Genomic DNA, 26,626 nt, shown 5'->3' with positions numbered 1-26,626 from the left:
CTTTACATTACGTGAAAAAAAGGAAAGTGCAAAAGGGATTTTTTTCCTGTTATGTGTCTAATATGCTGTGTATTTTAAAATCACCAACAGGTTCCTGAAAATTTAAAAAAAAAAAAAAAAAAGTGCACACGTGGACACATAAGCCAATATTATGTATGCGAAAGTGATTGAAATCTTACCAAACAAGCTAGAGGATGGTGGGTTGAAGGGACTATTTGAAGGGTAAACAATGGGGAAAAAACAAAGGCAAGCAAAAGCATTTGGTCCTCATTCTGTTGATGGGAGATTGAAAAAACACAGCAATATCAACAAACATGCTTGCTTGATTTAAGAAGAGGGCACTGCAGCGAAAACAAAACTAAGGTTAACGCTGACAGACATCAAAGCAGCTTCCAAGCCTGTTTAGTCAAAGAATCGGTTATGTTTACTTGAAGCAGAACAACAAGAGTAATGAAAATGTGCCTGGTGTGGGGCCACAACTCTAAACATGGATTTGATCATGCAGAGAAGACTGAAGTCAGTTTATTTATTGGTTCTCATGCTGTACAAAATTATGATAAAAACATTAGCATTTGGCCCCAGAACGTGTTCGAATTACAGTTACAAATTATTAAGAAGAAGGTCGTAATGTTTCGTTTTTCTAAACAGATATACCAACTACAAATGTAAAAATTCGAAACATTTGCAATAGTGAAGTGCTGTGGCAATCAGGTTTCCTAGTGCTGCAGGTAACGTGTAAAATAAAAGCTGTCATAGATTCACATAGCTGGTTTAGATGCACCTGATTCCACTGCAAGGGTTTGTGATGAAAAAAAAAAAGATCTATGTAACTCAGAAGGTCTTATATCCTTAAAAATACAGACAGGACGGTAATGATCGTCATATATAATATTATGTAAATCAAACGAAACATTCACTCGGCTAGCATGCCCAGGAAGGAAGCCAAATGAACAGCAATGACTGTAGTGATCTGAGGGCGCTGGTTTAGGCATGATCCTATAAACACAAATGTCATTTCAGAAAGTTCACAAAAATCTGTACAGCAATGTGAAATATCAATGTGATATATTTTTCTGTAATTCACAAATTTGTAAACCTTTAGAACATGTAACTAGTAACAAGACATCTAAAACAAGCAAATGACTTTGGTGTTTTTTAGCTACAGGCTTAAAAAAAGCAAAATAAAAGCAATAAAACGTCTAAATATTTTATTCAGAAAAAAAAGATCATTTCATTGCTTTACTTCAACCCTCAGTGTTCACAGTGGTCTCCTATGCTTCAGAAGTGATTCTGACCACCCATGAGGAAAGACACTGGTACAGTTATTTCTATTTGTTACAACAATTTTCATTATAGTGGCTATAAATGGAGATTTAATCCCAAAAATATATTGTGTGAGATGGTACTGGTACGAAATGTTTGCGTAGAAATGTAAACTAACCTGGAGTTTGGCTTATTTGTTCAGACTGTAAGTTTTAAATGTAATCTTGCAGACATTCACATCACTTTTCATAAAACTAGTATAACAAAGCCGTACAACAAAGGCCTGGCGCTGATTCTCCGCAGCTTGGCCGAGTCTATGAAAATTCTTGATTGGTCGAGAATGTGAAGAATGTGCAGTGCATTCCAGTTTCTGAACAAGTCCTTCCCAGTGGGCAGGCATGTCCACTAATGATAGCAACACTGGTTTATGGGCAAGGCTCTGTCTGTGTTTCCCTCTGAAAATTCTGGAGAGGCGAGTTAAAGTAAGAAAAAATAAAAGCATGACTCTCAAAGGAACCGTCCTTGATCTGTTGTTTTGTTTGTCCACTCTTCTTTGCTGCTCCCTCATTTGTTACCCATGCTGTTTTGAGACAAAACGCTCAAGGCAATTTCACCACCACCACACAGGCGCCTGCCCTGCCAATGTTAAGAGGGACCTCCTACAGGAAGACAGAGAGGTACACATCAGTCTTTCATGTAAGGATGGCTTTTTAAAAAAATCCTGTTTTACTTCATGCTGGTAAGGAGGTCAAAGGGTCAAGATTTAAACCAAAAAAACATGCAAAAAGAAAAGCAACTATAAAATATTGATAGGATTCAGTCACTTCAGATTTAACTGAAGCGGTGATGTTGGTTGTAACTGTTCTAGCAAAATATCTGCAGTTCTATTAAAGTTTTATTCTTTTTATAACTTTTTAAACTATTTATTTTTCTCCGCTGGATTTTTTTCATACTTTTTCTAATCTAAAATAGTAGGAATATATTTCATAACTTTGTTTTTGCAGTTTCATTAAATTGAGTTAATGCAATTACCTCAGTCCACTCATTGTTCTGTGCATCGTAGGACTCCACAGTGTTCAAATACGACTGGCCGTCATATCCGCCCACTGCATAAAGTCTGTCACCCAGCAGGCAAACACCAACCGCATCCCGGGGAACACTGAGGGGAGCCACGGTGGTCCAGGTGTCCGTCTTTGGGTCATACCTGTAATTAAAATATTTGGTTGAACAACTGGCCTTGCATTACATTACTCAGTATGGCGAAACAACATTTTCTCTAAAAGTTCATTTACTCAGTCAGTCTAACAGCATCTCATCCCCACTAATTGGAACGGCCTTATGTTCCTCCTGTTTAATCACAGATGTCTGAATGGTCACAGAGAACTAAAGTGAAACATTAAAGCAAAAGACAAAGCTGTCTTTCCAAAAGCAGCTGGCAGATGCTCGGTCCAGGGAGAACTTGACTCATCAGACAGAATTTTCCACAGAAAGATTTTTTTTCATCTGTTTGTCCATATTGGAAGTTAAGAGGCATCATTTGATTTACTTTTTATGCTTATGAACAAAACAGTCACTCAAATGTTTAAAAATCCGTCCACTATGGGAAAAAAGTGTGAATTGTGGTTGTTATTATTAAGTATTGTGTGCTGCTTGTTAAAAGTACATCAGTAACAATGTATATCGAACGGCTCATCCAACTTATCCCAGTTGGCAAAGTTAAAGAGGCAAGGTACATCCTGAACAGGTCACAGGGCTAACACAGAGAGACAGAGAACTACACACTACCATATACACAAGTACATAATCACCACTTAATCTACCAAATGTGTGTTTGGACTGTAGGAGGAAGACTGAAGACTGAAAACTTCTACTCACAACTTCATCTGCTAATAAGGTGCAAAGAAAAGAACAAAAGTTTAAAGAGGTTGAAGCTCCAGCAACACATGCGGTATGAAGAACAACTTTATTGCCTGACCAGCAGATTTCAGCCTGTAGCCTTGCAACATTTTATCTTTTTTAGACTTGCTCTTCATGGAAGAACAACACTGTACCGCTTTCAACTTTTGCTCTGCTCTGTGTACCTTGAAAGTTGTGCCAGACATCTCTACTCTGTTTGCACAACCTTTTATCTTTGTGAGACACACTCACCGTGGAAGAACTGCATAATACCAGAATGCTACAGGCTGTTTCAGCTACAGGCTGAAACATGTGGGTAGAACAGTAAAGTTGTTCTTTGTACTAGGGGTGTATCTGGAGTTTCAGCCTCTTGAAAGGACCTACTCAACCAGTAGGTATAAACCTCTAAAGTTATACAGTACTGACCAGTGCATCACCATGACAAGAGGGAATATATATATAAATATCTGAGTAAAATGTGATGTCCTAGAAAAAATGATATCTGTATTTTATCACAAAAAACAAAAAACAAAAAAAAAACAGTTACGTGTATTTAAATCACGCCAATGGGTTTACCTCAGGTTTGGACTAAAGAGGATATTGTGGCCACCAGATGGTGCCAGATACTATAACGTAAAACCATGTGTAGCAACAGTGGTCTCTACAATAGGGTATTGCGTAATGCAGACATGTCTCCAAATGCAGGAACAGGGTGGGGATCAAGAGGAATTCCTTTTTGTTCCTTTGAGAAATTTTCCTAACTTGACCCCACCCATTACTGAGTTCAATGAACATCAGTCCAAACACACCATTGTCTTCTGTGTACTCTGGAGATGAGGACGTGCATTTACTGACCTCTCAACACAATCGGAGAGTCTAGAACAGTGGTTGGAAGCAGGGGCATCGTGTCCTCCCACGGCGTACAGGAAGTTGTTGTATGTTGCTACACCCACTCCTCCTCGTCTCTTGGTCATTGGTGCACACATGCTCCACTTGTTGGTGTGTGGATCAAAGCACTCCATCGACCTAAGACAGGAGCTTCCATCTCGACCACCAACTGCAAATAGTCTGAAAGATTCGAGTAAATTAAGCAAAATTATGAACGAATATTCGACAAATGAGTAGCCGCTGCGTGCTTCGAAACAGAATTGTTATCTAAACATTATCAGAACAGTGATAGTAAGACAGATTGTAGATGATACGGTGCTGAGCAGAACGTTTTTCAAAGATAGTTTTCTTAGATAAGAAAAGATAACATCAGTGGGTTAAATGTAGCTTGTAGCTCAAAGGAGCAGCAGCTTCTTTTCTACTTCAGCACACAAACATATTCAAATTAGGCCGAAAGCTGGTCTGTTATTTGCCTAATTTACTTTTAAATTGTGTTGTAAGGTATTTAATACATACAAATACATCAAGTGTTTTGCATTTATGGAGTCTAGATTATACTGTATAAATTACCACACTAATCAGAGCAGCCTTTGCTCCGAGCTGCACTGTTGCACAGCCACCTTGGAGTTTATCTGACGCAGACCACAAAGGAAGTATAATGTTGTCGAACTAATAGTGCATTAATACTGTGCTCCAGCTTTTCCTGGACCACTGCACTGTGAGTTACACAACCATACTTGTTTTATTTCATGCTCAAATCCAGCTGCAAGTTTACTGCCTGCAAAAACATTTGTTCCAGCAAATCAATAGCTAAAACTGACTAAGAGGTGCAGGAATAAAGACTAACTGTGCTATCCTTATATGCAAGTTTACTTCAGTCAAGTAGAAAAGTAGAATTTATGGACGGCAGCACCCTAAAAAAAGAGCATACTCCAATTAGACTTCCTTTTTAAGTGTGAATTGCCTGCAAATGTCTGCCTTCTTAGTACTAATTTGCAGAGGGCAATGGCTTCAGAGGCAGACAAGCGGAAATACAATAGCACACTTTGCATTAAAGTTTAAGGTTGCACATTTTAATTAAAAGGCTATGATGGGATAGTCAAACAGGTTAGACAAAGATGGGGGTCATAGCAACTTACTTTCCATTAAGTGCTGTGACTCCCATAGTGCTCCGTGGTGTCGACATGCTGGCCACGTAGTTCCACTGTCTGGCCTGTGGGTCCCAGCGCTCCACCGTGTTGAGATAGCTCCAGCCGTCATGGCCTCCTACGGCATACATGGGACCCTCCAGCACAGCAATACCTGCAGAAATAGAAATAAGAAATGAATGCTATCCAAACAATTAATGCTGTAAAGATAAATAAGATGAATTGTCCCATTAGATACTGCATATGAAAAAATCAAACGCTATAAATATTTGCTACTATAAATATAACGAAATAAAGAGAATATTTAATATTTTATATGCGTGTTTTGATCATGTGTGATTTTGTCTGCATAATTATATTGTTTCAAATGTTCATGTGTTTACCTCACTGAGGTTAAATGAAACAAACATTTTTGCCAAAATTACATGAAAAAGGTATTCGAACACAGAAACCTTAAAACATCTAAGAGAATAATCAGTGAAAGAAGTCCAAAGATTTCCAAGTGAATGTTATTCTTAGAGAGTCTGAGCAGAGATACGTTTCTCATTTTAGAACAGAGCAGAGTGAGTCAACCAGCTGGCCAAAGCTATTCAGAAAACAGGAAGACTATAAAACTGCTTTGTTATTCCTCGTCCCCCAGTCACATAGGAATGGTTATTTCCACCAGCGTCAATGCAGAGGGTGCTTTAGCACAATGGATTTTTATATGAAAACACTTATTTCCTTTGGTGAGAGTTCAATTATTTAGAGGAAACATGAGGACAAGACCGCATTCAGAGAACCTCGAGTGACATAAACACTGTCAAATGAAAACTGGTCTTGTAGTGAGGCTTCTTTTTATTACTGGCTTGTGGGTTGGGGATAAAAAACAACACGTTTTTTTCCTTTTCTTTACCCATAAAGCACACAGCAGGAAATGGCTATGCGGGGATGTTGGTAGACACTAAGTTAAAACATATTCAGAATGAAAATATGCACAAGATAAGCAAAGCACCAAGAGATATTTGGTACGTGAAAGATCAAAGACAGCGCAGGTAATCTGTACAGTGTGATCTCCTGGGCTTGCTGATACCTCCGACCACACTGTGTGAGTGAGCTGAATGCTTTGACAAGATCTCCCTCCTCTGTTACCCAGACGTGTTTCAACTGTGAATCAAAATGCTTCTGATATGAGATTTATTGGGCAGGGAAGGGTAAGGAAGAGCAGGGCCAGCACAGCTTGCCAAGCTTTGATAGTGGGATGGAAAAAATATCAAAGGTATATGTCAAAAAAAAAAAAATTTCTTAACAGCCTACCAATTGTGACCTTACTAAATATGTATCCTCTTTGGTGTTTCAAAAAATCTGCTTGGTTAACTGAGCTGAAACCTGAAACATATAGAACCATATGTGTTATGTCTTTGTAAAAAAAAATTTCATCATGAAATAAAAGCAGTTAATGAATTTTTTTTTTTGAAAATTGATGGGTTGCAGTTTGTAATGAAATGATCATTCCAGTTAGTTGGCATTAGGCAGCATAATATTCAAGACAAAGTCACAAAGTTGAATTCAACCACAGTCCTTGCAGATAAGATGATCTCAGTGCCAGCCTACAGTAGCAAAGAGTTCAGCTGATGAAATGCTTTCATTTGGGAAATCTCATATGCAATGTGCTATTTATATTTTTTTTAACTTCCTACAGTTGTTGGGCATTTGCAAGCTACTTTGCAACCCACCTCTACCCTAGGTCCTCCTTTTATACTGTGCCTGATTTAACCAGCATCAGAGCTGTTATCACTGCTTCCTGTTCTGTTCTGTATGGAAGGCTTGCTGCTGCTCTTCCTACCTATAGCTTTCCATTTGAAAAAGAAGTATGGCATGTTTTTCCTACATTTTTCTTTCCATGTATGTGCATGGAAAGGCAAGTAAGTTTCAGAACACAGACATAGTAATAATGCTACTAAAAATGCATGAATGCCAATGTAAATAACAATATGCTGTTGGCCAGTTATATGCCAATCACTCACCAAGCCCATGTCTGTGTGTTGACATTGGGGGCATGGTGGACCACACTTTGCTGATGGGGTTATAGCACTCCACCATGTTGGACGTCTTCAGTCCATCTCTCCCTCCAACCACGTACAACTTATTATCTATCACTGCCACACCAAACTGCAGCCGGCGCCCATTCATGACTCCAACCTGGACCCAAGTGTTTGTTCGCAAGTCATACTTCTCTATGGTGGTAGAGCCTGAAATAAAACAAAATACCGCAATTTAGATAACCTGTGTTGCCATACACTTAGAACAATTGTGTATAAGCTAGCTCTCTCTTTTTTATACATCTGGCAAAGCCATCTTCAGAGTCTTTTCAGTAAGTTGCTATGTCGGATACCTTTGGTAGCATCCATTCCTCCGACAGCATAAAGTGCACCAACAGTGGATTTCCTAGGTTTTGTTCTTGGGCTCTGAAACATTGGGCGTCTTTCAGGTAGAAGGTGATACTTCATGGCTTCCATTAGCAGCTTTTGACATTCCAGATCATCAGAGAACATCTTGTTGTTTTCCAGATCTGCAAGGAGCTATATTTCAAGAAAATAAAAATTAGCTGCATTATAATGTGTGCCGAAAATTTCTAATGTTTATGGTATTTATAGAAATCTCTCTTGTGGAATGGTATTTGTAATATAATGTGTAGATTTTAAATCCCTTTGGAAAAGATGTCATATATATATATAACTGCAAAACAGCATTGAAAATTAAGATTATGATATGTTTTAATTAAAATGGGGTGAAAGCAAAAACAAAATTATCTAATCTTTGTCTATCATCAAACTATTACTTTAAAGGAAGTCACTATATAAATTATTGCAATTAGATAAAACAGCAAAGACATATGAAACACACTGTATTTTAATGATTTTACTTCTTTTTTGTAAATGCACTGCAGAAGAGCTAAACTTTTCTTTCTATTCTGAGAAATAGTAGCACTCTTACATTTCCGCACATTACAGAAACTGCAGTGAAGTTGCTTTTTATGTGGGTTTTCTCAGACATTTCACTTTCATATATTTTTGCATTTATTCATTGATACCGCTATGCCTGCGAGACTTAAAAAGAACTTTACCAGTTTTGAGAAGAAGAAAAAAAACAATGATTCATTTCTGTTGTTTATTTGCCTCGCAGCAAATGGCATCTCCCAAGCCATGGATGAAAAACCTTATGTATCATATCTTCCACATATTTTTCATTTTGCAAACAATAATGCTGCAGGTTACTTTCCTGCATACTGATAATAAAAAAAAATAACTTGAGCATAATTACTTTTGGAAAGCAAATTTGTCAGTGAAAATAAAATACCATTTAAAAAAAAACAGATATGTTCATGCTTCATATCTGTCAAAAATGCTTATCTGTTTCCTGTTAGGTTATTTAAATCAAGATGACCAAGTTGTAAGTCAGTGCTTACTTGCAGAAATACAGCATAATTTTACATCACATGAACTGTGTTCGTGTTAGTTATTATTTCTATTCATTTCATTATTCATTTTAAGTTAACAAAGTTATAAAATGAGGAGTTACAACCTGGACAGAGTATCAAAGATCACAAATCACACCTTCTGTAATGAAGCCAAGCTGACTTGTACCATCCGAATCATCAGTCACAAGCTCTAACACAAGCATAAGCGACTTACAGTCCTGATCGGCTGTCTCACCTGTGGAGGAAGTAGGGGTAGGCGGATGTAGGCAAGAAGCACCCCAAGGTCCTGTTGTCGATTCTGGACATCATACCTCACCCACATCATCAAAGCTTGGAAGATCGTCTCTTCATCAGGAACATTGATGTCATCGCTGGAGAGCAGCTTAACAATTTCAGCTGTGGGGAGCAGCAGGAACTCCTGGTTCTGAATGACCTCGAGGAAGTGTTCCTGGAACATAGCGGAGACGCAGAGGAGACAGATAATCATCAGTTATTAGCCGAGGAGTACGCTTGGTGCAGCATTTTGTGTGTGTCTGTGTATGTTTCTACATCTCTGAGGTCCAAGTGGCACAAGGACAGAGAGGTGAAGAAAAATGAACGTGAAGAGAGATAGAGAGTGCCAGTTTGAAGGTCTTTATCTCCAATAACCGATAACCGCAGTGAATCGCTCTCCATTTCTCAAATTATTTCTTTCCAAAGAACAGATGAAGCCATCATCTGTTTAACTTAGTTCAGTAAATAAAATGATCCACATAACAACAGACTACAAATCAATCTGGTATAGAGCATTCGCTCCGAAAAGCCTCCTCTTAAGCTAATATGGCATTTTTTCTGCTGATCATACATGATACCAATAAGCCTTTATAAGTCTTTAATGAAAAACAGGCTCTGGAAACCTCCATTACAATCCCACCAATGGTGTGTCCAGTTCCAAGTTTGATGGAAGCTGTTTTCTATTGCCTTTCTAAAGATTAATCTTCCATTTATTGGCCAGAAGCCCAGGCAATATTAAAGCACTGCATGGCTACCTCTTCAAGGGCTTTGTCTCTGGGCAGTTCCATTAGAGATGATATATAAAACATTCCTGCTCATATGTGCATCTATGGTATGTCCAACATTTGGCCATTTTTCTGCACTGTTTATGCTTTAAACAAAGCAGTAAAGGATTCATCATTATAATCTTTAACAAATCGAGTGTTCACTGTAGAAAGCATGAAACCAGAAACAAGCATGCTATTGATCATCAACATGCAACACATTGCAGTGTTAGTCCGATCTATCTTTTGAGGGCAGGTTTTAAGAGCTTAGCAAGGAGAGCCTTAATGAAATGAGGGACATCTATTGATCTCTGGTGCTAAAGAGAAGGGAGGAACTCAATCCAGCTCAATCTTTGACATTGCGTTAAACCAATAAATTTGTAACTGCAAATGCTGAAGAGCTTACAACAAAATTGAAAGCTTAGCCAAGTTTGTTTCATAACCATTTAAAAGGATGTGTTTGTAGATACTGGCAGACTCACAGCAGTCAAGTAAACTCCTCAGAAAACGAGACCAGCGGCACAGGATATTAACTGATTTAACTGAAAGAGTAATTGAAAAACTAATACTTAAACTAATGCGAGGCTGGGAAAATTACCTTCCAAAAACTTTTGATTACTATTTAATTTGCACTGGTTTGCAACAAAGACTGCTCTTTATTCTTTCCTGAGATCAGAATTCATTTACAAAACCGAAATTGTCAAGTATTAATTGAAATCCTGTGTGGAAATCAAAGTATTTTATAGCTGGAAAAATATTGCAATATGACACTATATAATATTAAACGTGTATATACTGAACATTAAAGTATTCTTTCATGAAGGAAAACGGTGTCAGAAGCTGCCGTGCTGCAATGGGAAAAAACAAGCTTATCAAAACAAAAATCTTCAGCTGAGGGGATAGAGGATAGTCTTCCAGGAAGCCCGAACATCCCTGCTCATTACTGACGTTACTGAACAGGAAGCTGGGCCTCTTGTGCAGTTTTATGATTAGATTAACCTCCTGGTCTCGGATGGGGACTGTGTAAACAGAGTGAGCAGATGTCCTTTAGGAGATAACGCCTGTCTTGTGCTGTCAGTTCTGCATGACCAGCAAGAAATTATCTGACGAACATGTGGGTGAATCCTAATCCAACAGGAATATTTCTCACAGAAATGTAGAGTAATTGCATATCTTAAACAAATAAATCCTAACAAGCGGTGTCAGGAACTCGGTTGGTTATTACTTCCTGTGAGTGCACAGTAATGAAACTAAATTTTTTAAAAATTCGTATTAAAGTTATGTCTTTTATGATTAAAGAATCCCCTGTGTGTGTGTGTGTGTGTGTGTGTGTGTGTGTGTGTGTGTGTGTGTGTGTGTGTGTGTGTGTGTGTGTGTGTGTGTGTGTGTGTGCGTGCGCGCAATGATGAGTGCAATCCCATTATTTATTATGATCTGAATAATGCAGCCCACCACGAAAATGTGGTCTGGCTCTGTTCATAGTCCTACCATGGTGTAGTTATGAGCCACATTAAGCAGGTCCACACAGCCCTGGGCATCTGCAAAGGAACGAATTCCCAGGCAATTGGAGGGATGAAGCTGTTTCATCAGAAAGTTACAGCAAACCTGGATGACTTGTGAAAGCTGGAGGAGACAAGCTGCTGCCAGTAAACTCTCAATGGTCTCCTCTTTCAGCTCAAGGACACCTGCAATGTCACAACATGGAAACTACATGAAAAACAACACATGACCGAAACTGCATGGAAGCAGTTTTGCGATTAACATTTGAATCAAATAAAAGGCATCAACAGCTAAATTATAGCATTAATAATGAAATCACTTAAAATCTTTTACAAGGATAGCCATTATTATGATTTTTACCACACAACTTTTAAACTGTAAAAAGTGGATATTTTGATTAAAGCATATTTCCCAAACAGCCATTTGCCCAGTTTAAAAAAAAGAAGCAATTTTGTGTTGAAGTCCTGCCCAGTCTGCCAGCTCTATGATGAATTGTCTTATTGATCCATTTTAATCATGCTGCATTTCAGAAGTCTCATAACTACTTACAAGGGCTAGTGAATGTCTTTATAAGCACTCACCAGTGTAGGCAAAATGAACCAGGGATCTGAGGGCTTCTGGATCCACTCCCTCCATCTTTATCTCTTCTTGCTTTGCCTCTCTCACGTCACTCGTGAACATAGCAGCAAAGTAGTCCGACACAGCACTTAAGACCAATCTGCCATAAAGAAAAAAGATCAATGAATTGGGTTACATGGTGGGAGATCTATGGTCTTGTGGTTTTAAGAATGCCCCCAAATGAAGCTCTGCTTCCTAACAAACAGCATGCCTCACATGACTCAATACACCATATTCATAATGTACTGTCAGTGTACTTATTCCATTTTACAGTGATTTATAGCCCCCTTCCACCACTGTATGATTCCACTTTGTCAGCCTGTGATAAATTATTTTATCCCACATACAGTATGTTATGTTAATAGCTACAATGGCCAGACTTGTAATTATGTTAACTAATTTGTCTAGCAAGCTCAAGCAACAAGCTTGTGGATTCATGAAGGAAATGTGAATGAATAAATCAGTCAGCATACATTCACACGCGCTTACGGTTTCTAATATGGATTTTTATGGTTTAAACTTTGCTTTACATGATTGTATCTGAAAGTAGAATTTAAAAATCCAGCTATAAAAATTCAGGCAACTAAGTTACTAAGATACTTCTTTTCTGGCACTGTGGAACGTACCAGATCCTTAACATAATATACCGTGTGGATAGACATACAAGCAGATCCACACAATGGTTCTCAGCAGTCAAGAGATGCCATGAAGTGGATCACAATATTTGTCCATGTAGGAATAAGGCTGGGCAATGGTGTAATTAGATCACACCGGAGGAGATATTAGAATGCAAACCAGTGAACATTGAGTTTGCATACCTTTCTTGTCACCGGAAAATCAGAAGAGACTTTCTTTGAATTTCAAAGCTCATCCAATTATCCCCCATATAGATCAAACTGACCAAATTTATTGCAAACTGTGGTCCAGACCAAAGTCTGACTGCCTGCATTGCTATCTTAACGAAGTGCATCCAGATGAGCTTCTTTTTAACTCTGATCTAAAGCAGTAAGTAATTAATGAAATCAAAGCAGACAGAGGCACAAACACCAACCTGTGAGCCGGTATCTTGTGGTCCCCTGCTATCAAGAGGACATCACACAGTTGCTTGTGCTGGAGGTAGGTCTCCATTTTCCGGAATGTCTGTTCCGCATGGTTTGTGGCTTGGAAAAACTCATCTGAGGAATTGGTATTCATTCTGGAGAAGGTGCTCAGAACCAACCTGTGGAAGAAGAGCAAAGAGAGAGGAAGAAAAAAGACGTGGTGTAATTTAAAAATATAAAAACAATTAACCCTGACTGTATGACTGCAGTATCTTTACAGTCTGTGCGGTATAATCAACATGTTGCATTTTTAACACAGCATTAAAAATAGTTTGCCCCTCCCTATAGGTATGGAATCTAGGCATGTTTAAATGTTTGTCTGTTTGTTTGTTTGTTTGTTTATGATGAACTGACACAATATGCAGGGAGATCCACTGAGGGAACACAATGGTTCTTAGCATTCAAGAGATTTCATGTGATCTCTTTAATTCAGCCATTCAACTAAGGGCTCCAATATTGACAACATCATGCAATGGATCACAGGGTTTGTCCATGAATAAGCTGTAATGCAGGAATACGGCTGGGCAATGGTGTAATTAGATCACAGTGGAATAGAAATTAGGATGCAAACCAGTGAACACAGAGTTTGTATACCTTTCCCATCATCAGAAAATTAAAAGAGACTTTTTTTTTAAATTTCAAAAGCTGCCTAGGGAACAAAGCAAAAACATTAATCTACTAGTTTTAAATGGGGAAAAAATATGCTGCTGAATAGACGTATCAGCAGATCCATTGTGTTCACTCATTGGATCTGCTTGTGATCTGTTTAATTCAGCCATTCATCTGGATTTTTTTATTATTTGCTTTTGTTTATTTATTTATTTTTTTTGCATGATTTTGTCATTTATGAAATCTAATACCAATGTAGGAGCAGCGACTCCATTTCTAGAAGACATGAAACACAAGTTAGCAGCGCTGTGACAAATTATTCAAGAAAGTGTATTACTCTCACTTGCTGTTAACTCTATCTGTCCAAATATGAACTAAAAACAAAATTAAATAGCTGTACACAGCAAGATAAACAGCAAATTACCAACGACACAAAAGAGCTTATTTGGACACATTGCACTCCTGAATCCTTTTTTCCCTGCAGTGAATCTGCATCTTTCTTGCCACTCTAAGCTGAAATTAAAACTCTTATGGACTAAACTCCACACATAAGTGGATAACTAAGCACTGCAGTCCAATGGGACAAGCCAGCAGCACAATCAATGCAACAGCTTTGCAGCGAGAATGCGCGCATGCCTTTTTGTCTGTTCCTGTGTGCCTCTGCATATCTGGGTGTGCATGTGTGTTTTCCAAAAAAACAGCGACTTAACAAGTGAACCAGCCTGTTCCTCACAGCATTGTGGTAAGGCTGAGTCCCCGTCCCCATAGGCTGCTAGATTACATGCTGTTTTATAGGCATCCGAGTAATCCCTCACACTCATGGCAAATATTGCAGCCCAGTCGCTTTGGTGTCCTTCACAGGAAAAGTCTACTCAATGACATTTAGAGTTGTTTGTTATGCTACATAAACACCCAAGCCGTCTCTCTGGGGGAATTTACAGTCATCTCATGGCGCTTCTACTGTGTAAAGACTGATAGTGCTCAAGAAAAAAAATGTCACTGCTATTTTAAGCAACACTTTATGTCCCCCGCTCATTACTACTCATATGCTGATATGAGAGCTGCATAAACCAGTGAAGTTACAGATTTGTCAATACAAATGAACCGAAAACCCTGTAAAGCTTGGCAGAGCAATATATTGGCATGCAGTGGGATTGATACTGCAGGAAAGATGGAGGGCGTTTTATTGACATCCTGATTAATATCATAAAAATTTTCAGCCGAGCGTGTGACTTTCTCCTCTTTCACTATTAAAAGCTAAAACATTTTCCATCCAGGCATTGTTTATACAGCACACTAGTTATACCATATCCTATGGTCTAAGCTTTATTGGGAGACTTTATGCTAAATTCAAATGTAATTTATTGCCCTGTCATGATATTCCCCACTGACTCCAGAGTCTCGGAGAGGAACACCAAACAAGACTGAATAAACAGTTGGGCCATAAAACTGAGATGCATTGCCTTTGTATTGGCTCCAAGGCATGCTGTAAGGATTTTTCATGCCTACCAATCTCTCCGACACTAATTGCTTTGGTATCACATTCTAGGGAGCAGTAAATTTGCTCTGAGGTGTATATTTTACTTCCAATAGTGGGCTGGATCATCACAGGTATAGCCCATTTTTATAGAGGCACTAAAACCCTAGAACACCCATCTCCAAAGAAGCTGCCCTACAGACAATGCTCTACATTGCACAAGGCACACTACAAAGCAATCCACATAAAGCCGCATTGTCAGCGAGCATCCAGATTTCTTTTGTACTGTACAAACTGAAGCTTTTTTTTTTTGCATCTACTTAAAGTCAAAACTATAAGAAGTTAAATAATAAGACAAAACACAATAAGAAAAACTAGAACAGAATTGGAGATTCTGCCTTATTTATCATCACACCTTATACTACATCAGTTTTCCTTCACTGAGCACATATCAACCCAAGTCTTGTCATATGCTCCTCACACCCTCTCAGAGCTATCACACCACAGTGTGACTAATTGCTTCTGAGACACTGCATATTTAAAAATTCCACTATGCAGGTGAGGCAGAGGCAATGCAATATTTATTGCATTTGTCAGGACTTGTAGCCCAATTGTGTAACTTTTGACCACAAGATACAGATAAATACATGCAAACAATACATGAATAAATAATAATAGACAGCAGGTCATTTAAAATACCTGAAGGATTGTTAGACTGTTTATGTAGTTTTGTCATCAGCTTTTAAACCTTTTTAGCTATAAATTTATGTGTCAGATATGTTGTTGAAATTTTCGTTCTTATTCCAACTGATGTCAACTCCATCTCTCTATGTGAGTGCCAAATGTGAAATGAATCTTTGAAAATGGATTAGAGCAGCCATTTTCCCCAGAATTCTACTGAGTAGCTTGAGTTGTGTGGAAAATCCAACAATTCCTACAAATACAGCTTGTGCCAGCTCTATATATTCAATGAGATCCTTTTCTTTCTGTACTCTGACAGTCAGTATACTGCCACTGGGCTTTATGTTGGAAAGATTTTATACACTGGCTGTAATAACTTGATCCAGGCATCGAGACTGAGATGATATTTTTGCACAAATATAGTTTTCTCTCTGCTTTTTTTCCCCCGTGTCACTGAAGATTGCAGCTTTTTGGTGATGTCTTTTTTTTCCTTCCTGTGCCATTGTTATTGTGGGCATACCCATTACCACCATAGCTTGTGAAATCTGCTCTGACTGTAGTCGAATGGGCCAGGGTGAATGCAGTTAGCAGAAGGGTGTGTGGGTGTGTGTGTGTGTGTGTGGGGGGGGGGGGGGGGGGGGGGGGGGGGCACAGCAATAATATTTTGTCTCCCTAAATATTTTCAGTGATCCCAGAGGTCATGAAAGCAAAACAAGAGAAAACAAAAAGGGTAAGAGATGAGTGTCCTCACAAATGTAGAAACACATGCACATGTGTGTATTAGGAGCTGGGGGCATCCTGTAAGTGAAAAAATGTGCAGATCTTAGCAGAAATCTCCTTACTGCTTTGCTGGTGGCAGGTTAACTTGCATAAGGTATGAGGATGTCATATTGTGGATTGTGCATAATTTATATAAATCTGATGTTCGTGGCTAAATAAATTAGTCAGTGATCTTACAGCAGTGTCAGTGCGCCCCAGGGTGGCTGTGGCTACAATGTAGCTTGCCATCACCAGTGTGTGAATGTGTGTGTGAATGGGTGGATGACTGGATGTGTAAAGCGCTTTGGGGTCCTTAGGGACTAGTAAAGTGCTATACAAATACAGACCATTTACCATTTTACCATTTCAATGGAACCTTGTATATACTGGATATTTAAAGGTACTTGTTATATAATGTTTATAGTTGTAACTTTAAAGTTTCTATACTTTACAAGGGGGCCACTAAATGTGGTAAACGTGGCATTTTCCTAAATCTTACCAATGCTATGTAATTGTGCATATTGTGATTGATTTATATTTTAGTCTGTCATAATTATAAAACTGATCGCAGTCTGCACCTCCTTAATCTATTTCAGTGCAAAGTGCTATGAGTGAAACTGCTGAACCAAGTCATGGCCCCTTCTATGGTATCCACGGAAAATTCATAAAAATTCATGTCTCATTTGAACAGAAATTACCAAATGTGGGCGGCACATAATGCGTGTCTTCTCAGTATTGCTCAAAGCACAAAGAAATTTTTTATGTTAATTCTGGCTTCATCTTTAGCTTCCATCTAAGATTGCCTTTGGCATACAGAACGCTGATTGGGCAAACAACATTCACAATTTATTACAGGCAATAACACAATCACCTAAACCCTCCGGGTGTAATTTAAAGATTACAACAGAAAGTTTGTGTTTTGCAGTTTACAAATATCTTAAGGATGCATCAACTGGATGTGTCACACATAGACCTAATAAGCCTTGTGCCATTATGAAGAACTGGACAAATATCTGAATTACTGCTGCTGACAGGGGGTAAGGTGGTGGTATTTCTTTTCCAAGGTGGTGGAGAGGGAATTGAGATATCATTCATAGTAACAGCACGCTGACTCAAGCCACTGTTAGTGTTTATGTGGGAAAGGTCAGGGTTTCCATTCCATTCAGGTTAACTTCTGCCATATATTTTCTGTCAACTGTAGAAAGAAGCTATTTGGATGAGAGTCACGAGGACAGAGCAAATATATAGTATGTAGATGCAGCATTTGGGGCATTAAGAGCAAGTGTGGGAAACAGCAACCCATTTACTACACTACATTTGATTCAATAGCTTCCACACACAGTATGTAGAAGTAACTTGGACAGCAAATGTTTTGTAACCACAGCATAAATGTGTCACTGACTTTTTGTGTTATTATCTAAATACTCATTGCATGTGTCAGTTTTTTTTGTCTTTCTATATGTTTTGGTATAACAACATTACATATAATCTTGTAAATATACAGCCACAAGAGGTGCACAGTTTTCATTGAATTTCCCAGATAATTCAGTTTGACAGTAATCTGAGTTGAATTCTACTATGAATGAAAGAAAATGGTGGGACGAAGACATTATATGAATGAAAACTAGTCACTGAGTGGCATATATCTCAAAATGACTGACAGGTATTTCCTAGCTGTAGCAAAAGGCCAAACTTTTGTGTTTTTCACTGCCAGCAGAACTCATTTGTGAGATTCAGCCTGAGGGATTGTCACAAATTATGTGTCAAGGATTTATGATGTGAGACATAATAAGGCCACCCAGCTGGTAGAGTAAATGAATGTGCATATCTCAGTGACATCCATACATCTGCTTAGCTGCAGATGAACATGTGAGCCATGATGTGTGACACAGCCACTGGTGTAATTCACCAGGCTACATCGTACATCCATCCCAAAGTCATTTCCAGCAAGTACTCCTTCACAGTTATTGAGTTGGTGTATTTCCATTAAGCACAGCCGTGACTGAAAAGTGGCATTATGCAATGCACCTATTTATTTCTGCAATAACTGCTCACGACTAAATTTTACTTTCCAACTATTTATTGTACTGAATGATCAAAAAATATTGGACTCGTCATCATATAAAGCATTTGCTCACAGGGCGAATTTTAACATGGGAAATGATGAAATGTCTGTCAGTACTGAAGAGTCGTGTTCTGTTTCGATTTTTCACAGGTTAGGCTGGCAAAACAAAATGTAAAATAAGTCATGATAATGTCTTAAATGAATAAGGCTACAATCAAACACATAAGAGCAGAGTATATGCTCCAACAAAAACAGAACCATTTTAATATTTCAAAATCGTGTGAATGTGACGACTGTGCTGTATTTTACATGACCAGCATGAACTCAAGGTCCCCGAGAGCCAGACCGTTACACATTTTTACTGTGAGTCACATCTTTTATGCATGCACTTTTCACACATAGGGACTCAAAAAATATGAACATCTGCCAATTATGCCAACACACAGTGCAGGATGTTGAATTGATTCCAAAACTGTACCTTAGCTGAGAATTATTCATGTTCTTCCCCGAGAACCAAACCATCCACTGACTGTGATATCTATTCAATTCATATTGACACGTTTTTGGCTGTAGGTAGAGACTATGTATTGGGAATTAGGTGCTTTTTTCTCACTGAGCTCTGTACAAAAACATAGGGGAAGGTTTACTTTCATTGTTCACTTCCTCACCAGGTGTACAGAACAAAAGCGTACAGAAATCAGCAATGCTTAAGGACCAATTCACCTTAGAATGTCACAGCCGAGATAAAAGGAAACTTGGTCTTTTCATCTTTAATATGACGTGCTTTTAGTCTTCTGCCAGACAGTGTGTGCACGCGTGCAAACACACACACACACACACACAGCAACACACATATAGAACTCTAACCTATTTACTTCCTGGAAGAAGCTGTAGGATCACATGGAAGTCAGAGGAAAAACACAACATGAAAAGGCAGGGGGAAGGATTTATAGCTGTAAAACTCACTTCAGTATAGGATTTGTAATAACATTCTGCTAGAAAATAAATCAAACATCATATACCAGCCACTAGCTTGAATAGCTTTTAGCTCATAAAGTGGATGTAGTTGTGCTCGGCAGTCTAGATAATTCATGCGATTGCACTGCTTCTTCTTTTTATAGGTCCAGTACTTGTTATGTGATGTAATCACTCCTTCCGGCTATCCTTTTATATTTCTATAGTAGAATGCCATAGTGTGCCTTGTTAAAACAAAAACACTCTTTCAAAGGAATACTGTGCATGTAACCTGGACCACAACACAGTCAGAGGAGCAGGAAAAGCCTCAGCTTTCAGTTCAATGAATAATTAAAAGGATGTTTTATTGGTTCATCCTGCCTAACATGCTGTGGACAATGAGAGTGAGCTGTCCCCAGGTGAGCCATGGTAGAAGCTGAATAGCCTGAGTAAACTGGAAAATGATGGCTGTGCAGTTCATTTAATCTTTGCATAATTAGAGGATCTACATGCATAATGGCACAGCTAATATTTAAGTTAAAATGCAGTTTCACAATGTTTAGCCATTTTTAAGTATGACTGTTATATCTTTATTATTTAAAGTTGGGTTGTTCTCTTTTTTTTACTGATAACAACAAACACTTTTTAAAAATTTAATCAAGGGGATACTGCCTAATGTGTAATATTTCTTTTTTTTTCAGTTGCTTATTTTATTCAGTAGCTATATTTTCACTGTGAAACCTGAAGAAATCATGTATTTATAAAAGAGCATCCCATAACCAGTGTCTGCTAACTGAGTATATGATCAAAAGTGACCGTTATAGCACTTTACACAGTCTCCTAATTTCTAACACCTAATAACAGTCATACCTTTCTCTGGCCTCCAGCTCTGCAGGGTCTTCTGTGGAACTCTTTACATCTTCTTGGCCAGTGTTTGTGTCATCTTTCCTTGTTGTACTGGGAGAAGAACTGTTCTTTGAAGAATCTTCGCTGGCCTGGGAACCTTGGATGGTGCTCTGCTGATGATGCCATGATTGATGACCTGCTCTGACATAGACAGGTGTGGGGCCTGGCGTTGGTGCCAAGATGCTGTGTACTGGGCTGTTAGTCTTCCGGAGACCTCCAACACCTCTTTCCCGCGAGTGACTTTTCAGTCGTCCCTGGACAGGCGTTCCTCTGTGGTCCAGGCCATCCTGCTGAATGTAACCTCCTCCACCACCAACCCCACCGCCTCCTCCACCAGCCGAACCTTGGGATGAATGGCTGAACCAGCGCCAGCGAAGCCTGAGGATCTGTTTCACGTCAAATTCCTTCTTCCCTGACACAGACATCCTCCTCTGGGTTTGGAGAATAAGGCAAGGGAACGTTGAGTCCCCAAAAACATGGAGAGCAGAGAAGAGAAGAGCCTTGGTTTCAGTCCTCACTGACTACAGTGTGCCTCTTCTCTTCCGTTATTGTCTCATTACTATCATGACCACCCCCTCCTCCTTCTATTACTCCTCCGTTGTTCTTTTAGTGGAGATGGAAAGCAGTCCTCTGCAGCTATTGTTCTTGTGCCTTAGACTACAACCCTCCCTCCAGTTCCCCCTCTCTGTCTTTCTTTCTCTTTTTTCCTCCTGTGCTGCTGTTTCTGTTTGTTGCTGCTGCTGCTGCTGCTGCTGCTGCTGCTGTGCTGAGTTAATGCACATGCATGATCCACACTCCCTCCCCTTCGCCTCGTCTGTTTCGCTTTCTCTCTCGCTCTTTCTCTCTCTCTCTTTCTCTCCAGCTCTGCATAGACCCCTTCGATTCTGTTCTGTGTGTGACCATGAGTATGTTCTCTGTATGTGTATGTGAGCTGGCTGCTCTTGCTGTGAGGTGGAGGTGGGGTATCGTAGAACCTAGATGATGAGGTCACACCATAACAAAGTAAATCACTGCTTGTTGAATGAGGAACACAGGAAGCTAGCTAACTACTATATACTAGTTCTACATGCTAGGATCATTTGCAGGGGCTCTTATTACATTAATCTACGTGGATGCACATTCATGCTTGTCTATAAACAGAAAATATGAGATACATTAATCTCAAACAAATAAGCACCACATATCACCTCACGCTGTTAAATGGCAGAGAAATTAATTTCACACTAATACACACATTTATGCAGTCTGCCATTTTCACATCAAACAGAATCTCATGGGAGAATGTGTCAATGTAGGTGCCCATGCAGAAAAAATATATTCCCCTTCACTGTCTTGAAAGCCCCCTATAATTACAAGTGAAAAGACTACATACTGATGAGCCTTCAAGGTCATTACAAACCTTCTTCCGCAGTCAGGCATTATATTTTACTGTTCCTTTCTAACATATACTTGAACATATTTCAAAGTAAAAGTGACAGAACAACAGTGTATATGTTTGGACAGCATTTATAGATTTTTTATTTCATTTGTTACCCATTGTAAACTAGGAAAATTAGTGGTGAATACTTTATAACACCTTTTTTTTTATCTGAATAGGATCAGGATGTTTTATGTATTTCTGCAATGGAATAGCTCAGTCAGATTTAATGTTTTGCACCTTAGCTTCCCACTACTATTTTCACAGATTTTATTGCTGTATTACAAAGTTACAACAAGTTTCACTTTTACTACTGTGAAATAGATGAAAATGATAATGCAGCAATGTCTTTGTGTATTTATGCCCAATATTTACTTCACTCAAAAAAGTGAGAGGAAACCCTCTCAAAATGCCTTTATCCTCCTTGATCAGCTCGAGCTAAAATATGGGTTATTTGTTGGGGCAGTTGCACATATATTAAATTTCTTTTTACCTCTAAAATATGCTTAAATATATTGCTCTAGGAGGTTGTGCATTGCCAATGACATTATCAAAGGATTAAGAATTCTAGTCTGTTTCCTTTGTCTATTTCAAAACAAGCTCTTTGAGTCTTTAAATCTACCATAAAATTCCACTGTCAGTTACCATCAGTGCACACAGCTAAATGTACCTTTACAAGGAAAATACATGTATTGCAGAAACAAAACAGAGGTCTGCCATGTACAATATTGTATTAGTTTTTCTTAATTGCTTTGGCATTTTCTCTGATCAAACATACAGCCATACACTAAAGTTAACTTGCAAAATGATTTCTCCAAACCTTTTCATCTGTTAAAATTAGAGATGGCACAATACCACTTTTTTATGTCCGATACCAATACCGATATCATAAATTTGGATATCGGCCGATACCGATATGAATCCGATATAGTGTGTTTTTTAATCAATAAAACTGTTTTTTTAATATCTTGCTGCTTTTTGTATAAGTTCATACTCAAGTTAAAAAAAACAACAACAAAAAAACAAAACAAAACACTAAAGCTATTCTGTTATACCTGTATGCAAAAAATGCACTGCACCCAAAATATTTCATAGTTCAGCAATACTGATCAATCTAATAAACTTAAACCTACTCCATCCTCCCTATTCTGGTATTTTAAAGAGTAAGCAACCTAACTAATAGGGCTCTAAAACTCCCAGCAAAAAAAAAATAAAAACGAAAAAATAAGGAACCACCCCCCACCCTCCACCTCATGATGCTTAATCGAAGTAATCAAATTTAATTTGATGCAGTGTGAAAATAATTGCACAGAAATAAATTATTTTTCAAGAATAATTAAATAGATTCAACATCGTTCTTCAACAGAACTGCAGACTGCACAGATGGTACCTTCCCAAAGGAAAAAGTACTATAGCTTACTAGGGTATATTAGACTTAATAGTTACTATATACAGTAATGGACTTCTATTCATTTTACATCAGAGTAAAACTTTGGGTGTAAGATTCAGATAATTATTTAATAAAAGCTCAACATTTTAAATGAGAATAAGAAAGAAAAGTATGTCTTTGTGCCCCCTTCTCCCTGTTAATGCCCTATCGGCCCCCCTGGCTAAACTTTGCTAGATCCGCCCCTGCACAGTTACCAGCCGTCAGCTACGTAGAAAAGAATCCTGGTCTAGAAAGTAATATTAAATAAATTCTAGCAACAGATTATCAAGCTTAAACGTGCTTCTGTTATTCAGCCGCTGGTGTCCTCTTTCTGGGAGATAAACAAACAAGAGAGACGGACTCGCGACAGAAAAGCCGATCAGCTGATCACTGATCAGTTTCATGATTGAAGTAGCAGCAGAAGACGGAGGGGGAGAGAAGAGGCAGTCGCTCCATATATCGGTTGTTAAGCTTAACGCGGGAATGCTTTACAAACATTCAGAGATGAACTTACACACTTGCTTTACTTCTCTCTGGGATCACTTCCTCGGAGATGAAATGCCGGATTGGTAGCCGCTCTATCACCACACTGCTCCCACGTGCTACGGTTATGAGGAGAGTTACGCCTTGTCGAAAGTTTTGTGAGGTGCTTTTTTGATATTTAATGGATCGGATTACATTTTTTATTTTTCTCCGATATCCGATACAGTCATTTACGTCAGTATCGGACCGATACCGATACGTAATATCGGATCAGTCCATCTCTAGTTAAAATTAAGGTTTTGTGGATTAAAAGTTCCTTAAATATGTTGTCAGATTTGCATCAGTATATTCAAATTTCCAGGTTTTCACTACCCTTTAATGTACTTTACAAGACAAGAGTCATTTTTATAAGAAAAAACAACTTTTGATGTGTACCAACAAAAACTACATTGTGCAATTGTGTGTTTCAGTAGCAAAACAGTGCTGGAAATGAATGTTCTCCTTTGCAGTTTAACATGAAAGCGAACTAGCATGCAAGCTAGAACTACCTGCGGCACTCTTCTTCATCACCCTCTACCATATATCCTTACAGATGAAGCTTTCAAAACACTATGCAACTTTCTCCAAGACAGTTTCTTACTTGAATACATCAGACAGTGATTTTCTCCTAATTTGAATGCAGAAGCTTAGACAGGACTCAGTGAAACTTTAAATTTTCCCTTTTCCACTGCAAATATATTCTCCACATATTAATTCATCTTAGTCTAGAAGCTGGATTTAATGTTTTATAAGATATTTTTTTTAAAATCAAGGTGCAGATGTGGGGAATTGTATCCTGACTAGATGTGTTAAAGGAATATTAAAACAGTTGTGTGAAAAAAAAAGTCTCATAAAACATCCAATCCAACAGTTTTTCAAAATGCTACCAATAATGCATCATGACAACAGAATGGATTCTTAATGAAAAAATACATTAGAAAGTCCAAGTATGCTATAATGCACAGTGACATCGCAATGGGTCATTGCTTTTGTTTGCACAGAAGTCAAGGGCACAGTCTAGCTGTACACTGCACAACACATGAAATGTGAGATGCCAGATTGGCGTGGTCAACTATATTATCGTCCAACATCTGTCTCCCTACTACACATACCATAGCTGCATGCCTAGTCAGTCACTGAATGTAAGCGGTCGGTTTAGAGCAGCAGTCACATTAAGATCAGACAGTCAAATGTCTTAAATGATATATATTACATTAAATTGTGTAAAAATTCAAACTACTAAATTAATGTAATGCCTTCCTTGAAATCCCTTGATCTTTTCCTTTGTTTGCTTGTTTTTGTTTGTTGCTATCTAATTATGTATCACGAATGCTAGCTAATTATTTATTTTGAAAATGTAAGAACGAGCTTGTATCTCAACATGTGTGATGTGATTTGTTGGGCAGAGACTACCAAGATCCAATCAAAGAAAATGCCATCAAAACATAAAAAAACACACACTAACACACTATGTTCTCTCTTCATTACAAGCACTCAAATGACAATCATGAAAGTACACTTATACGTGCACACACCAAAAGCCACTTCGATTTTCCACACAATAGAGATTTCAACCTTTAAAACAGAAGACTACCTAATAGTTTGCTATTACATTCTTAACTCAGTTTATGTAGAAAGGAAATTCGGTTGTCAACTTACTATGAAAGCCAGAAAATTGTGTTTAGTGTGTGATTTTATGGCTGAAGAAGCAGACAAGACTGCTGTATAGCAAACATATGGACTATGGCATACTATTTAGGAAATTATTAGACAGGTTTGAACACAGTATTTAGTTCTGTCTGGCAAAGGAAAGACAAAGGTCTTTCAATAGGCAGTCTGTGAATAATTTCATTTCTTCAACATTCACTTCACATATTTTACCTTTCCATATGTTCATCACAAATATATTTAACTTCATAAAACATATATTTGCAATATACGTCTTGTTTATGATTGGCCCTTCTTGCATCTAAACTAATTTATGCTTTCAGTTTATATTGTTTGGCAAAACGATCATCTGGCAAAAGGGACAGTGTGAGTTAAATTACAGCAAATATCTACAAAACAGTAATATTTAGTAATCTTTCTTCTTACCTGAGAAACTGATTTGAAGTATATTCCTCAACATTCCAATGGTGGAAGGATCTTTTAAAATGAATGGCCAACAGGGATGATCCTCATGACTGCTCAAACTCTTTCACTACAGAATTGTTTGCTTCTCCAGAAAGGAAAGGGGCACTTTCCTCTTTTGAAGGAAACTCCTGATAATTTCCTTCCTCTGTACGACAATAACAACTGCATTCAAGCAACCAGGTCCTATCCTGTGTTTAAAGCAAAGCTTTCACAAAGCCCTTTTCAATAAGAGGCGTCTGTTACGTTTGTGTTGATGAAATTTAATGTGTCATAGATTTTTAACTATAACATATTACAATTATTATATAAAACCATTAAACATGGTATTTTTGTGAATTACCAGTAAATTTTAAGTATTTATAGTATATATTTATAAATATTGTATTTCTAATCTCATTAAATAAAATAGTCAGATATGAAAAAAAAAAAGGTTTAAAACATCTTGCAATAACGTAAGTCCTCGTGATATCATTACAAAAACGCAAGTTAAAAGTGTTTTGAAGAATAATCAGTATCAGTGATGTTGTATTTTAACTCAACCACTGGGGGGTGTAGTCACATTTTAGTTTTATATGGCCATACTCAATATCATAAAGGTTAATGATTTAATATTAACCGGAATTTAAGACTGGTCCCCATAAGATATAAACCACAAGGTTAAAAGTAAGTAAGTCTTACTGGGTGAGGATGTGGGTAATTATAGAGGCTACAAACCCAGAAACATGGGGTATAGTACATCAGTAGTGAAATAGATACTTGGTTTT

At 38.1% G+C, this 26,626-nt stretch overlaps 1 protein-coding gene across 4 annotated transcripts; it reads right to left on the bottom strand.

Annotated features, from left to right (window-relative positions):
* klhl4 (kelch-like family member 4) lies at positions 1 to 25,992 on the bottom strand (the record flags this gene model as incomplete). 4 transcript variants are annotated; one of them, XM_080900963.1, is made up of 12 exons in its annotated part: positions 25,824 to 25,962; positions 20,326 to 21,335; positions 12,862 to 13,029; positions 11,774 to 11,910; positions 11,181 to 11,377; positions 8,891 to 9,103; positions 7,570 to 7,756; positions 7,202 to 7,426; positions 5,187 to 5,349; positions 4,015 to 4,227; positions 2,296 to 2,467; positions 1 to 1,922 (listed from the first exon to the last, which is right to left on the bottom strand). In XM_080900963.1, the coding sequence occupies exons 2-12, from the start codon at positions 20,784 to 20,786 to the stop codon at positions 1,863 to 1,865; spliced, it is 2,196 nt and encodes a 731-aa protein (XP_080757089.1). In that variant the 5' UTR covers positions 20,787 to 21,335; positions 25,824 to 25,962. The 4 variants fall into 4 exon arrangements, with proteins under 4 accessions (XP_080757089.1, XP_080757090.1, XP_080757092.1 ...); XM_080900964.1 differs by having other exon boundaries at positions 20,326 to 20,790; XM_080900966.1 differs by lacking the exon at positions 20,326 to 21,335 and having other exon boundaries at positions 6 to 1,922; positions 25,824 to 25,967.
* Between the last annotated feature and the right edge of the window lie 634 nt (positions 25,993 to 26,626).

This window comes from Rhamphochromis sp. 'chilingali', assembly GCF_963969265.1.
Source record: "Rhamphochromis sp. 'chilingali' genome assembly, chromosome: 13".
Taxonomy (NCBI): Eukaryota; Metazoa; Chordata; class Actinopteri; order Cichliformes; family Cichlidae; genus Rhamphochromis; species Rhamphochromis sp. 'chilingali'.
This window is presented reverse-complemented; position numbering and strand designations above follow the sequence as displayed.